The 18,407-nt window shown below is 40.8% G+C and overlaps 1 protein-coding gene and 1 pseudogene across 1 annotated transcript; one reads left to right on the plus strand and one right to left on the minus strand.

Moving 5' to 3' along the window:
* Nucleotides 1-1,214: 1,214 nt before the first annotated feature.
* On the plus strand, nt 1,215-2,702 carry LOC146614009 (general transcription factor II-I repeat domain-containing protein 2B-like). Its single transcript, XM_085378606.1, has 3 exons — nt 1,215-1,275; nt 1,753-1,917; nt 2,098-2,702. The coding sequence occupies exons 1-3, from the start codon at nt 1,215-1,217 to the stop codon at nt 2,700-2,702; spliced, it is 831 nt and encodes a 276-aa protein (XP_085234732.1).
* Nucleotides 2,703-11,840: 9,138 nt separating this feature from the next.
* On the minus strand, nt 11,841-13,268 carry LOC146614010 (uncharacterized; annotated as a pseudogene).
* Nucleotides 13,269-18,407: the final 5,139 nt, after the last annotated feature.

An 18,407-nucleotide genomic window follows, 5' to 3' on the forward strand; every position in this document is an offset into this window, starting at 1 on the left:
GTAGTGGACAATTGATCAGGAAGCCAAGCCAAGGTAAATGCAGACTACAGATACCATGGCAGTGCCAGGATTGTGAGTGATTGCTGAAAATGTTGGAATGTACTCAATCAGTTTTTATTATTATTTGTAAAAATGTCCTCCCTAAGACGGCAAACTGAAACACTCCAAGTTGGTTGACTGTGCACAGCTTTTAGCAGCTCCCCCACGCCCTCAATCACACACCCCCACTCCCCTCCCTCCAGAATTCCCAGGTAACAACCCAATTTACATATGAATGACTAGCCAATTTAGCTTCCACTTGGCTGAAGCTAAAGCTTAGCTAAAAGTCTACCAGCCATTTGGCTGGTGGCGGCTTTTAAAGGTAGAAAGGTAGAATATGCAACAAATATGTTGCATGGAGGGAGACAAAACAGGAACCTGGAGGGTTCCTGTAAAAGGAATTACAGTGGAAAGCATACATAAGTATGCAAATACATTTACATTTACAAATGCACATTTGAATATTTTCCATGACATCTGGACACAGAAAGAAACCTAAACTAATTTGATGGAACATTTACAAGTCTACAGAACCTCTGTTTCACCCTCACCGGTCAGGAAGGGATTGTTAAAAAGGTGAAGGGATCCTGGCACATTATTTTCAAAATCCCTGCTGGCCCTCAGCAGTCAGTGGACATTAAATATGAGAGCTGAGTCACTCGGGTTATATCTAAGAGGTTATCTTTAGCTTATTTCAGTGATTTATTTGTTCCAGAGCAACTTGGTTTGACAGAAATTAAATTAAATGAAATATTTTAAAGTTTTTCTTTTTTTTAAATAAAATTTATTTATTTGCATTCACCGCCAACGACGCTGGCTTACCTGTGTGCTTGATATGTGGCGAGAGAATATCGAACAAGAAAAAATGTAACATTGAAAGACATTTTCAAAGCAAGCACTTAGCATTCGCTGAAAAATACCCAACCGAAGATGAGCGAAAGAGAGCAATTTCAGAACTGCTGCGAAAAGCTGAAGAGAACAAACTATCTTTCAAGAAGTGGATCAGCTCTCCACAGCCAACTAGCACTGCTAGTTGTGTGGCAGCTCTGGAGATTGTAAAGAGGGGGAAGCCGTTCACAGACGGAGAATATTTGAAAGAATCGTTCATAAAAATATCAGAGCATCTATTCTCCGACTTTAAAAACAAGGGGGAAATTGTTCAGAAAATTAGAGAAATGCCTCTCTCCGCAAAGACCGTCACAGACAGGACCATTAAAATGGCGGAAAACATCAGCCGTAAGCAAATTGATGACATCAATTAAGCTCAAGCATTTTCAATTGCCTGCGATGAGTCAAGTGATGTAAACGATGTTGAGCAGACAGCACTGTTATGCAGATATGTCAACTGTGATAGGCCTCAGGAAGAACTGATTGAACTCATACCGCTAAAGGGCCAAACACGAGGGCAGGACATTTGTGAGGCTGTTGTGAGTTGTCTAGAAGCGAAAGGAATAAACACCACTCACCTGGTGTCAGTGTCTACTGATGGGGCACCCAGTATGAGAGGAGCACAGAAGGGCTTTGTGAATTTGCTTCAAAAGTCACTGGATCGAGAGCTGATGGCGTTTCACTGCATCCTCCACCAAGAACCACTGTGCGCACAAACATTCCCCCCCCCCCCCGAATGTGTCGAAGTGATGAACCTCGTTATCAAGATAGTGAACAAAATAATTGCAAATGGGTTAAGCCACCGACAGTTTTGTTCATTGTTAGAAGAAGTCGACAACGCATATTCAGATCTCCTGCTGCACAACAAAGTCCGGTGGCTGTCCAGGGGAGAGGTGCTGAAACGCTCCGCTACCTGTCTGGAGCATGTGAAAACGTTCTTGGAAAGCAAAGGCCTCCGCTATCCTGAACTGGAAGACCCCGATTGGCTGGGTAAATTTTACTTCATGGTGGATATGACAAGTCACTTGAACACGCTGAATACAAATCTACAAGGAAAGGGAAGCACGGCCCTGCAGATGCTGGAGAATTTTTTGGCATTTGAGTGCAAAATGACAGTGTTCGCAAGAGATGCATAAAAACGTATGCTCTCTCACTTCCCCTCCCTAAGAGAGTTCAAAGAAGCAAACAATGAAATAAATTATGAATATTTCCACCGGACCATCATTGCAATGCAAGCTGCATTTGGAGAACGATTCAGTGATTTCAGAAAGGAGAAACATACTCTCTCTTTCCCTGTCACACCGCTGGACATCGACCCATCTCTGCTGAACACAGTTGCATTCACCAGAGTATGTAAGTCTGATCTAGAAATTGAACTGGCCGACATAGTGGATAAAGATTTGTGGGTAAATAAGTTCAAAACACTGACGGCGGATCTTGAAGAAGTTGCCCGTCAGAAGGCTACGCTCGCTAAAGAGCACAAATGGAGTGATATGGAAAAACTCCCCCACCGCGACAAACTGGTTTTTGAAACATGGAGTGCCATTCCTGACACGTATATTAACATGAAAAAGTATGCTTTTGGAGTCTTGTCCATCTTTGGCTCAACATACTTATGTGAGCAAGTTTTCTCAAGCATGAATTTTATAAAGTCCAAACACCGCTCCTGCCTCAAAGATGAGAGCCTACAGTCCTGTATGAAGATCAAAGTCACATCTTACAGCCCCGACATAGGGAAGATCTGCAGCGAACTTCAGACACAGAAGTCACATTAAAATGGTAAGGATAATAGTATTTTACAAGCTATTATTTTTCAGAAAAGAAATATTTTAGACTTATATTTTTCAAGCTGATGTAGATTTTTTGTATGTTCAGGTGCTTCAGTTGATTGCTGGCTGAGCAAAAAACCCGAAGAGGCCGAGAGAACACTGACATGGACTTGTCAAAGACTCTCCTAATTTTCTATTTCTTTTAAAAGCTGCTAAGTTGCAGCTAAATGTTTTATTTATATTAAAGTGGGCTAGTTTTTATTTTACTATTACAAAAATATACGGCGGACTTAAATAGGCCTACAGTTAACAGTTTAATTTATTTCAAAGCAGGCCTACAAATGCACATTGCACTTCTGTTTGTTTTATTCAGTGGTTGTAACAGGTAAGAAAAAAAAGATGAAAAGTTAAATTATTACGTTATTTTTTGCGGTTCCCTACGATTTTTTTTTGGCAGAAGAGGGGCAAAATGGCTCTTTTGATGATAAAGGTTGCAGACCCCTGGTATATGTGATAGACTGGTGAGCTGTCCACACTGAAAAAAAGGCCATGTTGGATTTACTTGATTCAATAATGGACATTTGTTGCACACAAATGTTTTGCTTTGGCAGAAAATTAAACAACTGAGTTAAATCAACACAACTTTTTCATATTCAATAAACCTGTGCATTTTGTGTTGCTAAAACGCGATTGAAACATGTTCAGATGAAGTAAGTTGAGCTCTTGGAATGTTGTAATCCTTCACAATTTTGTCATTTTATTTCAACACTATTCAATAACGTTTACCCCAATACTACTTGGTCACTTAAATACTACATGTTGTCTTCATATTACATAATGTTCAACAAAGTCTAGATCCTGGTTACCATAAAATTTGAATGGATTTACAATGACTACCATCCTCCGGGTTGCAGGAGGGCTGGGAAATAACCCTGAAATGATAGGTTATGAGGCAGGGTACACCCTGGACACCTCACCAGTCTATCACATAGAAACAAACAAGCATTTACACTTACATTCACAGGTAATTTAGAATAACCAGTTAACCCTAACTCTAATAACTGCATGACTTTTAACTGTGGGAGGAAACCAGAATACCCAGAGAGAAGCCACTGCAAACTAGCCAGAATGTGGATTTGAACCCAGGACCTTCTTACTGTGAAGCAACAGCACTAACCACCATGCCAACAATCTAGGAAACACAGGAAAGCTATGATTTCCTGTATTTGATGCAGAATTTTTTTGTTTTTGTCCTTGACAGGTTAATCCACAATAAATAGGAATAGCATGCACGTGGTGCGTGTGTAGTTCTCTCCCTATAACTCCACTGATTTTCCTGCAGTTTGAAATCTTGTGCGATCTTGTGAATTTCATGAGTTCAGCAACTAACCACTCTTACTAGATTGTATCAGGTCGTCTCAACAAGAACAAATTAAGTTTTTGAATTCCATGCAAATCCTACATGATTTAATTACGTTCATAGTAACATGAAATTATTGTGTTCAAATTACAAGTTAGGCTTTTTTAATGTAACAACCACCTAATTTACTTTTTTTGGTATACCAAAACGACTTGACTGAGATGGATGCCTTCCTGAAACCACGATCTAAAGAGCGCGAGTCTGAAACCCGTGCAGTGTCACGGGATTTAACATTGCTATATTATTGACTTACTTCACTTGAACATGATATGAACAATTTAATCTACACTGGAAAAAAAAGTTCTTTCAATTTACTTGATTTTGTTGTGTACATCCGTCCCACATAATATGAATAAGTATGACTGACTTAATTTTCCACTTTCCCTCAAGTAATTAATGCTTGTCAAATCAAAGTATTTTATTTACATCAGATTACTTTAAAAAATCATGTTTGATGTACTAATATTAATCTGTTATCATAATATCAATGTATTGCATAATGTCAATATATTTTAATGTTTAACACCAACTTATTTGTATTTGCCAGTGGTACGCAATGATATTATGTAATGTAAACACATTGCAATTATGTTCCTGCAACACAAATTATGGCTTTAAATCCTACTTAATTTTTTTCAATTGAAATATTAACTGATCATTATTGACAAAAAAGGCAAAGACTGTGAGTGCTACTGAACAATTCACCTTTATTAAACTGTAACAGCAGTGAAAGCAGCAATTCTGCCATGAACAAGTCCAAAATCACATCCATGTAAACTTGTTAACACATTTTTAAAGATAGCCTGCAGAAATAACTAAAAGAAAAAGTTAGTTTGAGAATATATTTGCAAATATTTCACAAAAAACTGACCTTAGCAGCAAATAAAAGAAAGTGCTTATAGATGAACCTGTCATCTCTTACATATAACATTTGTATTAATTACACAATTGAAAATGTAAACTAAATTAAGACTACCTAAAAAAAGCAACACGCTTTTATGAATAAACAGATTTACACAAATATAACTTGTGTATTATTTGACAACAGTTTCAGCTTCTGTACAAGTATTTACCTGTACAAGATTTCAACTAAGTTGAGCCTTAAATGACATTGTTCCATAACTAATACCAAACACCTACATGAATTTTAATTTTAATTTTAAACATGTAAGCAGGACATTAAGGTTGACTTAGAACATATTGCCAAAAATCGTCAGTAAAAATTTCTTACAACATGATACCAAAAGGAAAAATCATCCTGCATTGCAATCACATGAGGGGAAAGCAATAAAAACGTAAGCAGTATAACGTTACTGAACACAAAATGAAAAACTGCAAAGAATTGCAGAAGTGCAGTCTTTGACTTCTCAATGAAACAGGTGGTTTTTGAAAGCAAGAACTTTAGAGAGTTTAGCTCCATCCAGTTCCATGAAAACCTTCTGGAAAACGTCAAAGTTGTAGCGAAGGTCCGCAGGGTAGGCAAGGTTTAATGCATACATGAGTCCAAATAGCATTATCACAGCAAATGCTACATTATTCTTCGCCACCCTGATGCCTGTAAGGACAACTCTTGTTCATCTGCTGAAGCTTTCTCTTTAAGAAGATAAATTCAAACAGTGGTGTCTTCAACAGTCTCACTGATGGCACGTTCTTCCATGCCCTGTAAAAAAGAAGCCATGTTAGTCATTTCAAGTAAGTAATATGACACACTGTGGAAAGTCCAAAAAAAAAGAAAAAAAAAAGACAAGTACATACCACATACTCCCGGATAAGCATGCCAGCGTCTTCACCCATGTAGATACACACTCCCTTGACACTCAGCATCAACATCTTCACACTGAAATGAAATGTATGTAATTAGCATCTTCATTCAGCCCTTGTCCTTCATTTAAGTTTTAATAGTGTACTTTACATGAATGTTTTTAAAGTAAAGGCACACAAATTAATAATAGGTTTACTGGCAATTAATAATAAGTTGACAAAGTGAAGGTTAAAAAAAACAAGCAGATGTAAAAATACAATATGAGAGAATTTATCATGGGAAAACATTTGAAATCTTCCACAATTATAAAGTTTCATCCAAAGAGGATCATGCTAAGTGAATGTTGTGGCTTTATCACTTACATTATCCATTTATAACTGTGCACAACTGTGCCTTAACCATTTTAGGCTAATACCACAAGAACACTGTGTATGAGGCAAACCTTACCTCATGGAAATCAAATAGATCAGGCCATCTTGCCATGAAAGCCTCCACCATCGGTGCATCACGAACAACTTCATGTCTTCTGTATGAAAAAGTCTTTTCCATCTTGAGTTTCACCAACTCTGTTACTCTTTTTTTATGTCCATGTGGTGGGCTTTGACATGTCAATAGCTTTAAGAGTCCCTTTGTCTGCTACTTCTGAAACTGAGGTAAGGTTAAGAAACTCATTCCCAAACAAGGAATCCATAAACTGAAGTCTGAAACTGCCCTGAAGACAACACTGTCTCTTGACTTCAACGATGAGATCCTCAGTTGATTCAGGCGCTCCATTAGAGAGTGAGCCTTCGACAGGTTCCGTCAGCCAAAACAGTCTTTAGGACCATAGGACTCTGTAGGCAACAAAGAATTACATATTCAGAAAGAATCATTTCAGTTTAGTTTTCATAAAGCTATCCATACCCAATAGTCAAAGTTATAAAGATCAGACATAAAAAAAAGAATTTATCTAATGAAATACATGCGACTGAACCTATTACACATATATGAACACCTTTTATTTCTATATGCCTTTTTAAAGTCACAATGTGGACTGATCCAATCTCATAGTCAACCAATGGATAAGTATCAAGGAGTTCACAGAGTGAAGCGAGAGTGTATATTCTTGTGGATACTGGGCGGAGCTCAAAAGCTCTGTCATACTCTCTGTACCAGCCACCAAGCTCTCTGACAATGTAGAATATGCTGTGGTACAATGCAGATATGGATTTTCAGTATTCTGGCAATCCTCCTGCTGCCCTTTGGGCCAGTACCATTCCCTTTCTATAAGTTATGCCCTTTAATGTCACACACTGTGCAAGGTTGACCTCTAGAATGTCAGGGAATATGTACCTAATGACTTAAGCTATCTCCTCTTTAAGCAAATCCACTAGAAAGGCTGATACAGCTGAGACCTCTAATTCAGACTTGCCAAGAGATGGGGAGTTTAGATGGTAAGCTATCATCATCTGATGTTTTGACTTCTGTAATCATAAAGGTAAAAATTCCACCATCACAAAAAACATTAATTTTAATTGAAAAAGGTATTCCAGTCCAGAAGAGCATCAATGGTTTCTTTAAAGTACCAATCTTTCTCTCATTTATACATAATGTTTTGAGAAGCAGCTCACATATGTTCTACACAAAGTAGAAGAAAAAAAAAGGGGGGGGGGGGTCCTAATTTTTGTTAGGACGATGTTGGAAAATTCACAATACATCCCTTAATAAGACATACTCTGTTGAACAAACTTATCTCCTTGTAGATATCTGCTGTATTATTTGGGCTTGACCAATAGAATAGTCAAGTAAGAGACACTTCACCTAAAACAATGACTAAATGGAAAAATGATTTGGCATTTATGGGCACAGGTTCTTAAACCCACGTCTAAGGTGGCAGGATCCTTATTATAACTTCATCTCTGTGCTTGTCCTGCTAGACCTCAGTGCAGCATTCGATACTGTCGACCATAATATCCTATTAGAGCGATTAGAACATGCTGTAAGTATTACAGGTACTGCACTGCAGTGGTTTGTATCATATCTATCTAATAGACTCCAGTTTGTTCATGTAAATGGAGAGTCCTCTTCACACACTGAGGTTAATTATGGAGTTCCACAGGGTTCAGTGCTAGGACCAATTCTGTTTACATTATACATGCTTCCCTTAGGCAGTATCATTAGAAGACATAGCATACATTTTCACTGCTATGCAGATGACACCCAGCTCTATCTGTCCATGAAGCCAGATAACCCACACCAATTAGTTAAACTGCAGGAATGTCTTAAAGACATAAAGACCTGGATGGCCGCTAACTTTCTGCTTCTTAATTCAGATAAAACTGAGGTTATTGTACTCGGCCCTGAAAAGCCTAGAAATATGGTATCTAAGCAGATTCTTACTCTGGATGGCATTACCTTGGCCTCCAGTAACGCTGTGAGGAACCTTGGAGTCATTTTTGACCAGGACATGTCCTTCAATGCACATATTAAACAAATATGTAAGACTGCGTTCTTCCATTTGCGCAACATCTCTAAAATTAGAAATATCCTGTCTCAGAGTGACGCTGAAAAACTAGTTCATGCATTTATTACTTCCAGGCTGGACTACTGTAATTCATTATTATCAGGATGTCCAAAAAACTCACTGAAAAGCCTTCAGCTAATCCAAAACGCTGCAGCAAGAGTACTGACAGGGACTAGAAAGAGAGAGCATATTTCTCCTGTTTTGGCTTCCCTTCATTGGCTTCCTGTTAAATCCAGAATTGAATTCAAAATCCTGCTCCTCACATACAAGGTCTTAAATAATCAGGCCCCATCTTATCTCAATGACCTTGTAGTACCATATCACCCTATTAGAGCACTTCGCTCTTGCTCTGCAGGCCTACTTGTTGTTCCTAGAGTATTTAAAAGTAAAATGGGAGGGAGAGCCTTCAGTTTTCAGGCCCCTCTTCTGTGGAACCAGCTTCCAGTTTGGATTCGGGAGACAGACACTATCTCTACTTTCAAGATTAGGCTTAAAACTTTCCTTTTTGCTAAAGCATATAGTTAGGGCTGGACCAGGTGACCCTGAATCCTCCCTTAGTTATGCTGCAATAGACATAGGCTGCTGGGGGATTCCCATGATGCATTGAGTTTTTCCTTTCCAGTCACCTTTCTCACTCACTATGTATTAACAGACCTCTCTGCATTAAATCATATCTGTTATTAACCTCTGTCTCTCTTCCACAGCATGTCTTTTATCCTGTCTTCCTTCTCTCACTCCAACCAATCACAGCAGATGGCCCCGCCCCTCCCTGAGCCTGGTTCTGCCGGAGGTTTCTTCCTGTTAAAAGGGAGTTTTTCCTTCCCACTGTTGCCAAAGTGCTTGCTCATAGGGGGTCATATGATTGTTGGGTTTTTTCTCTGTATCTATGAAGCGCCTTGAGGCGACTTATGTTGTGATTTGGCGCTATATAAATAAAATTGAATTGAAATTGAATTGAACTTGAGTGCGTGTCAGCAGCAAGAATTAAGGTATGGCACTGTGGGGCTCTCAGCTTCTTAAACTCTGACGTTACAGCCGGACTAATTAGCCACTGTAGCCATAACTAGCACGAGTAACACAAACACTATTGCGCTCTCAGTGACGTTTTAACTTGCTAAGCCATCAAAAACGTCAGTGCTCTCTGTCACATGCATAAATTCCATATCTGACTGACAACAGCTGCTTTCTCTGGCTATGTGCAATTTGTTACTATTTTTCAGCTTTAGTCACAAAGCTAATACCAACTTTAGCTAGCACTGTAAAAACAACATGCAGATGCATTACAGATTACTTTTCATATAGCATGCACTACAACAATTCTGTGAAAACGTACCCAACTAAAACAAATGTATTTAAATTACTTACCTTCTCAGTATGCCTGACTCAGTGCCAAAGATTGCATGTGGCTAAACAGTCTTCCAGAATCGGTCTTATTATCCAATCATATTTAGTTGTTGTCTTTGAATATATTGCATCATTTCCGGTTGTGGTCAAACATGATTACAATGGTTTTAGTATTCTAATTTAGTCACTTTAAATCAATGCAAGAAAAATAAGTAGTCTCAGTATTGTTTATAATCAAGTAACTGCAGTAACTGCACCACTAGCACTTTATATAGCCTCTGTAGAAACTATCTACACCCTCACTTATCTTAACTGCACTACTGTATAGCTCTGTGTAAATAATCATTCTGTACATACGATAATTTTTAACCCTACAACTGTTTACAACTTGCACAGTTCCCATTTCTGTATAGCTGTATATGTCAGATTCTGTAAAGTTATTTATTTCATATTCTGTATAGTTTTTCATATTTATATCCTGTTCATAGCCTGTACATAGCTTGTACTCACTACAGCCTGTACATACTTATAGTTATAGAATATTCACAACATACTTCATACCGTGTACATTATAACATACCATAATAGACCCATTTCTGTAATATACTCACATATCTATATTATTGCTAATATATATTGTAATATATCTATATCACTAAAGCACTTCTGGATGGATGCAAAATGCATTTTGTTGCCCTGTACCTGTGCATGTGCAATGACAATAAAGTTGAATTCTATTCTATTCTATTCTATTCTATTCTTTTCTAAATGGTACTTTATTTAATCATGTAAATAAGAGAAACATGAAAGGCTTGTGTAGCATTAACTAAATTCATTTGTGCAAATTCAAAAGCCTGCCAATTCCCATTTTTTCAGTGTACCCTCTCTGCATATCATGTAGTTTCTACACTATATAGTTACACTTAACTTTAAAGCATGAGGCAATTGTGTTAAATACACGCAAGATGCTTATGTAAATCCAAGAGGTGGCCAATCCCTTTTTTTCAGTGCAGGGTGTACTCTGCCTCTTATCCTATCACTTCTGGGTTATGGCAACCTGGATAAAGATAGGAGGATGGTAGTCGCTCAATAGATTGATCCAATTCTTATGTTAACCAGACTCTAAACTTTGAACATTATGATATGAAGACAACATGTAGTATTTAAGTGAGCAAGTAGTACACTATTCAATAACTAAAAGTTATTGAATAGTGTTGAAATAAAATGACCAAGAGCTCACCTTACTTCATCTAAACATGTGTCAATTGTGTATTATCAATATAAAATGCACAGATTTATTGAATATGAATAAGTTGTGTTTATTTAACTCAGTTGTTTAAGTTTCTGCCAAAGAAAAACAGTTGTGTGCAACCATTGTCCACTATTGAATTAAGTAAATTCAACATGGCCTTTTTTTCAGTGTATTACAAAGGGGCCAGAGGGGCCGATGCCACAATGTGGCAGCCTCGCTTCTGTCAGTCTGCCCCAGGGCAGCTGTGGCTACAACTGTAGCTTGCCTCCACCAGTGTGTGAATGTGAGAGTGAATGAATAGTGGCATTGTAAAGTGCTATAGATGCCTTGAAAAGCGCTATATAAATCCAATCCATTATTATTACAAAGGGCTTTACAGGTTATTTAAAAATACAAAGGAAAAGAAATGATAGGTTTTATGTGAAGCTGGACACAAAAGAAGAAGAAATTGACTCTTTGACTGGCTAGGCAGAAAGATGAAGTTGAAAAGGACATGTTTGATTCCTCTCACCATTGCTTTCTCATAATACTTTATATTCTCACTGGCACACAATCCCAAATCCTGCTAGTGGCTAGAAGTGTTTTTTTTAATAGATAGATAGATGATACAATGATACAGTCATGATAAATACACCTTTTTTAGTCTTTTGCATACTTCATGTTAACATGCTGACATTTATTGTAATTATCATTTTCATAAAATATAACTAGCACATTACACATAGCTGGAGAATAAACAGTTTCAGCGTGCTATGGTGTGTGTCTGTGAATACAACAAATCCACACTCATGCTGTCAGAGCAGAGCATCTTTTATTCATCAGAGTCATATCAAAGCACCTCATGCAGATGATTTCATGATATCTCATTCTGGGTTGTAAAATTCACCTGTCCAGGTGTTAAACTAAATTGTTTACAGCACGTTCATAGGATCCCTACAAACCTCTTCCTCTGCTCTCTGCCTGTTTTCAGCTGAGTACATGTAGTTTCATTTTTAACTTCTTCCACATTTGTAGGTGTGTTGCTCAGGCTCTCAGCTTCAGCACAGTTACCATAAGGCCAGTCTTTGGTTTCTTCTGTGTTCAAGCCAAACAAATTGTGACATGATCTGCAAGGAGGTAATTGTCCTCTATTCTAGATGTTAAACACCTCACATCTGATATTCCCAGGAACCTCAATGGTTCCATCAAAGTAAGTTTTCCTGACCATTTCTGGATAATAGGTCATCACTGCACCAGATACATATTCATGCCATTTGCTAAGACAGGAGGCACCAATCACAATTTCCCTCGGGTCAGGGCCTTTGGTGGACATGGAGGCTCCATAATACCAGGCTGGATTGTTATTGTTCTGAGAAATACAGATGGTGGTCGAGACCAGAAGATTTGATTTGAACATCTTTTAACATGATCTTGTAGACTCTTCTTTATTTGTTCTTCATTCTCAGGGTTTTTTTTTTTTTTTTTTGCTGGACAATCTGAAATTGGTTACAGATATTGATGTTACAATTCTTTTTCCAAATTTCCATAACTTTTGCTATCATATCAATACTGAGATTATGTTTTCATTTCTCACAGTTGCCATGAAATGAACCTTTAATCCTGTGACAGCCCTCTTAGATCATGTCATGCCAACAAGTTTAAACTTTAAGGTGAAACGTTTTTCTGTGGCTAAATTGATTTTAAAAAGAAACAAAGCAGTGGTATGAGTGTGTGAAAGTAAAATGCATTTGTAGGGCTTTTACATGCGGATGGTGGAATTGAACTCAGGACCTTCTTGCGGTGCAGCAACAGTGCTAACCGCCATGCCACTGTGCTGCCCCATCTGTTCAAAGATGGTCGCTCACAGTGGACATAGATGGCTTCTTTCAGTCCTCTTTCAAACCATCTGTCCTCTCTGTCCAAAATGTGAACATTGGCATCCTCGAAAGAGTGACCTTTATCCTTTAGTTGCAGATGAACTGCTGAGTCTTGTCCTGTGGAGGTGGCTCTTCTATGTTGTGCCATGCGCTTGTGAAGTGGCTGTTTGGTCTCTCCGATGTAGAAGTCTGGGCATTCCTCGCTACACTGTACAGCATACACCACATTGTTAAGTCTGTGTTTTGGAGTTTTGTCTTTCAGGTGAACCAGTTTTTGTCTGAGTGTATTGCTGGGTCTGAAATGCACTTGGATGTCGTACTTGGAGAAAACTCTCCTGAGTTACTATTACTGAAGGTTGCTGGGCATACCAATAGGGCTTTGGAGCGTGATGTCACAGGAGGGGGCGTGGTCACGATTTTTGGTCGAGTCGCCATCTTAGTAGGCGAAACAAAGGGCTACAATGAAAGCACACGGAAACATCAGCTATGGCTCGTACTTACTGTATTGTCGGTGCAATGTTAGATCCCACGATCGGGAAGGGAATGAGCTGGAAAATGGGCTCTCTTTTTATCGTTTCCCCTCCTGGAAGCAACATGAGGGATCTCATGCATCTGATGTTACCAAACAAAGACGTCATGCTTGGATAGCAGCGGTGAGATCAGGTGATATCGAGTTCTCTGCCATCATTTTTTGTTGGTGTGCTCCCGACATTTTCAGTCCGGTAAGTTCATATTGCTCTTTATAGGCTTTTAGTTTTATTTTCAATGCGCTGAGGTCATAGAAAAATAGAACAAAAATAGAACTAATATGTGATGAAGCAGAACTGTGTTCCGTTTATGGAGTAGCTTATCGCTGAAAACTCCTCCAGAGTAAGTGGAATTTGCCTTTTTTGCAGATGGCTCCTTTTGCCTTTCACTGCAGACGGTGTGTTTATGTTTTCATCTAGAGCAATTTCTGGGGCAGCTCCTGAGGAGAAGTCAATGTTATGTGCAACCTCTGGCTGTATCTTGGTCATACGGTCAATGTACTCGCAGCGTGGAGGCTTAAAAACAGACAAATCTTGCACCCAGGCATTTGTGAATTGGATGTGCGCCTCCAGGGATTTATAATTCGGAAAATGATTCGCCATGTATGCGCTGACTCCACAGACAAGGTACGCAAAGATATCGGGATAGGACAATGGGGCCTGGGTTTTCACTCCACTGCCGTATTTTATACGGGTCCACATTACCAATGCACGCTATTTTTTCCAAGAACTGTCTCTTGGCGTCTCGGCACAATTGGTCGCAATACAGCCCTTTGTCTTTTGCGCTGATTTTAAGCATGGTTCTGGCAGTCCTGCTTCCAACACCGTGTGTTTGTTTTGATTCGTGGCCCTGTAAGACAGCAGCGTGCTCCCACAATGCTTTGCGCCGTGACGTCAACTCCAAAGCCCTATAACAACTAGATTTTTAAAACTTAATACAAAATGACTGATAGTAGGGTGGACGCTGGTCTTATTCGTACTGCTGCTGCTGGTAAAAACCTCTCTCCTACTTACCACGCTCACCTGCCTGCCTCCCTTCACAACTGCTTGGAATGTTGGACTCACCCAGACCTCTGCCTCTTGCCTTCCCCTGCTTCTTCTCTATGCAAACAAGGCATCATTGGACAAACAATTCACTGTGCTTCTGGACCCACCTGACTCTCTTCTCAATCTATTTCAGTGAACTTGACCTGCCACAATTTCCCCCGTCAAGTTCCCGCACCCAGCCAATCAACCAATCAATCAATCAATCAATCAAGGCTTTATTCGCCACATGCAGGTTGCCCTGCAGTGAAATAGGACATATAAATAAAATGAAATATACACTACAATGGGAAAGTACAAGAGGAAAAATGAGACTGGGCTCCTGGGAGGACAGCATGAGAACAGGAAACAAAAAATCTCCTCTGCACAAAAAAGCACATAAATGTCCACAGCACAACATTATGGAACACGTGACAAGCCACAGGGTCGGGTGGAGGGTGAGGAGTAATCAGGAGCAAACACAGCAGCCATCCTGCCCAGCGCTACCATTCCAGCGCAGGCTCAGACCCGCCGTGTTCCCAGGAGGGAACAAGCATGTTTGGAAAGGGAGGGGGGATGAGTGTGTGCATATCAGTGTATATGTATGTGTGTGCGTGTCCAGAGTTCAACTGAGACAGTGTCCTTCGCCCTGCCAGACTAAGTAAACAGTCTTCCAGCCAACCCAGGTGGCCTTGCATGGAATGGGAAGGAACAGTCTAAACACAGTTGTTATCAGGGTGTTTTTGTTTGGCTCCAGCCTTGCGACCGCAGCTGGCGCCGAAAGGGTATCCAAATGGAGTGATGGTACTTTTCACTTTAGTGCGAACAGCTAATATGAATTTCAAAGCAGTTTTAACAGTCCAACACTGGTCTCTCAATCTCCCGTTGGAGAGCCGTGCGCTTCTCCATGATGTTATCAAACTTGCGTTCTGTGATGTTGTCATTCTTGTGCTCAAAGAGCCGATTCTGAGAACTCATGACCACAGTGAGCCTGCCCAAGATGTGATCCAAATTGTGCTCAGTGATGTTATTCCGAGCGAGCCCTTCCAAGATGTAATCCAGTCTGCACTCAGAGATCTTATTCTGAGTATTCACAGCAGCCGTAGCCTTTCCAAGATCTTATCCGTGCTGCACTCAATGAGCCCATTTTGAGAAACTCACGCCTCGTCCCATCGTTTCAATCCCAGCGGGCAGCCTTGTGGGGGTTTGAACAGCCGGTTCCGCTTTCTTAATTCTTCGATAAGTCAGGGCCAAGCCCTCACAGTTCAATTTATTTTGCCACTTCCCTCTGAGCTCTGAATCTCATAGTTCAGGTTCCTAGTTCCTGCTCAGTTCATAGTCATAGCTCTGTTTACTTTGTGCTTCTCATCATTGTTAAAGTTCTTTGTTTATCAGTTCCTTAGTCTCTGGTTGAATCTGCTTTTAAGTCCATCTCTCATCTCGGGCCACTGAACCCTGGCAATTCTTATCACAAAGGTAATACGGAACATTGTCTGTAACATTATTTACAATGAATCACCCTACAATTTACATAATAACTCTGTATGAATGACAATCTTCACATGAATTACCCATAAAACAATTTTAACATTTATTTTTAAAGTCATAGTTATTGACTGTAAAAAAAATTACTGTGAAATTCATTGTTACCCAAATAGTATACTGTCTTGTGTTCTACATTTGCAATTTATTTTTCCCAGTGAAATTGCAGTAATTTACTGTAAATTATACCTTTTTTTTTAACAGTGTGGATGACGACACAACTATTAACAAATTTCCAGCTTCTGATTTCTGCTGTGTTTCAGATTCTGCAGAATGCTGCCACCAGCTTCTTACACTCTTAGTCCAACCTTTTGCAAAAATCCCTCATGCTCGTGTCTGCCCGATTCCCACTGGGCTACACACAACAGACAATAATATAATTTAGTCACAGTGTTTACAGATGATCATCTTTATTAATGAACAAGTCCAGTAAACAAATGTATCTTCTCACCATGTCTTTAAACCTAAACTCCCAGAGAGCAGCAATTTGGCTTTTCTACCTATAAAACCCAGAGAGCAGCCAAATGGCTGGTAGGCTTTTAGCTAAGCTTTACCTTCAGCCAAGTGGAAGCTTAATTGGCTAGTCATTCATATGTATATTAGGTTGTTACCTGGGAATTCTGGAGGGAGGAGAGTGGGGGTGTGTGATTGAGGGGGTGGGGGAGCTGCTAAAAGCTGTGCACTTCCTTTTGTGTTTCATCTTGATGCATTCTCAATCATCCAGGGAAATAAATGAGAAGAAGAAGAAGGCTTTCAGGAGCAAAGTGAAGGAGGAGATGAAAGCAGCACAGCGGGAGGTGAAACGCTGCCTGAGGGAAGCAAAGGACACCTACAGGAGGAAGGTGGAGCAGGAGTTGGAGAGGAACAATATGAGGGAGGTCTGGAATGGTGTGAAAACCATCACAGGCCACAACACCAAGAAAAGCACAGTGGGGGGGACTGTGGAGAAGGCAAACGAACTCAACAACTTCTTCAACAGGTTTGACCAGCCCACAACCCCCCCACCCTCACCCTCACCTTCACTACAGAGTCCTCTCCCCACTCTCCTGCCTCCCTCGCTTCCCCCCCTTCCTGACACCATGACACCCCCCTCCTCCAATCCCTCTCTCAGCAGCAAGACATCTCCCCCCCTCCCCTCCTCCCAAACATCTCCCAGTGTCGCAGTGGATCAGGTCAGGAGACAACTGAGGAAGCTTCGCCCCAGAAAGGCAGCAGGCCCAGACAAGGTGTGTCCTAGGATGCTAAAGGTGTGTGCTGCTGAACTAGGGGAGCCGCTACAACGAGTCTTCAACCTCAGTCTGCGACTGGGGAGAGTGCCCGCCCTATGGAAGACATCCTGCATCGTCCCGGTCCCCAAAAAGAACCGGCCCAATGAGCTGAATGACTTCCGACCGGTGGCACTGACGTCACATCTTATGAAGACTCTAGAGCGGCTCTTCCTCAACCTCCTCCGACCACAGGTACAACATGCCCAGGACCCACTACAGTTTGCATACAAGGCGGGTGTCGGAGTGGAGGATGCCATCCTGTACCTCCTACACAGAGCCCACTCACACCTGGATGGGGGAAAAGGCACGGTCAGGATCCTGTTTCTTGACTTTTCCAGTGCCTTTAATACCATCCGGCCCTGTATGCTTCAGGAAAAACTGAACAGGATGGAGGTGGACCCCTGCCTGGTCGCTTGGATCTCCGACTACCTCACCGACAGACCACAGTACGTCAGGCTGAAGGACATCACGTCTGACACAGTGGTCAGCAGCACAGGAGCACCACAGGGAACTGTGCTGTCCCCTCTTCTCTTCACCCTGTACACCTCTGACTTCTGCTACAACTCTGAATTATGCCACATTCAGAAGTTTGCAGACGACACAGCCATCATGGGGTGTATCTAGGATGATCAGGAAGCGGAGTACAGAAGTCTGGTGAGGAACTTTGTCGCATGGAGTCACACAAACCACCTGCAACTCAACACCTCAAAGACTAAGGAACTGGTTGTGGACTTCGGGAGGTCTAGAGCAGGTCCACTGCCGGTTCAGATAGAGGGGGAGGAGGTGGAGGTGGTCAACAAGTACAAGTACCTCGGGCTGTGGGTGAACAATAAACTGGACTGGTCATGCAACACAGAGCACCTGTATAAAAAAGCCCAAAGCCGACTGTACTTCCTCAGGAGGCTGAGGTCTTTTAACATCTGCAGGAAGCTCCTGAGGATGTTTTACCAGTTGGTGGTTGCTGGAGTACTTTTCTATGCTGTGGTGTGCTGGGGGAGCAGCACAGCAAAGAAGGACTCATCCAGGCTGGAGAAACTGATCAGGAGCTCTAGCTCTGTGGTCGGCATGAAGCTGGACACTCTGGTGACAGTGGCAGAGAAAAGGACATTAAAGAAACTGATGGACATTATGGACAATGCCAGGCATCCTCTGCACACGGCCATTAACAACCAGAAGAGTCTGTTCAGTGACAGGTTGCTTCTCCCAAAGACAAG

Source organism: Diplotaxodon limnothrissa, linkage group LG18, assembly GCF_057381915.1.
Source record: "Diplotaxodon limnothrissa isolate DT_005_m linkage group LG18, D_limnothrissa_male_GT1.1, whole genome shotgun sequence".
NCBI classification, from domain to species: Eukaryota; Metazoa; Chordata; class Actinopteri; order Cichliformes; family Cichlidae; genus Diplotaxodon; species Diplotaxodon limnothrissa.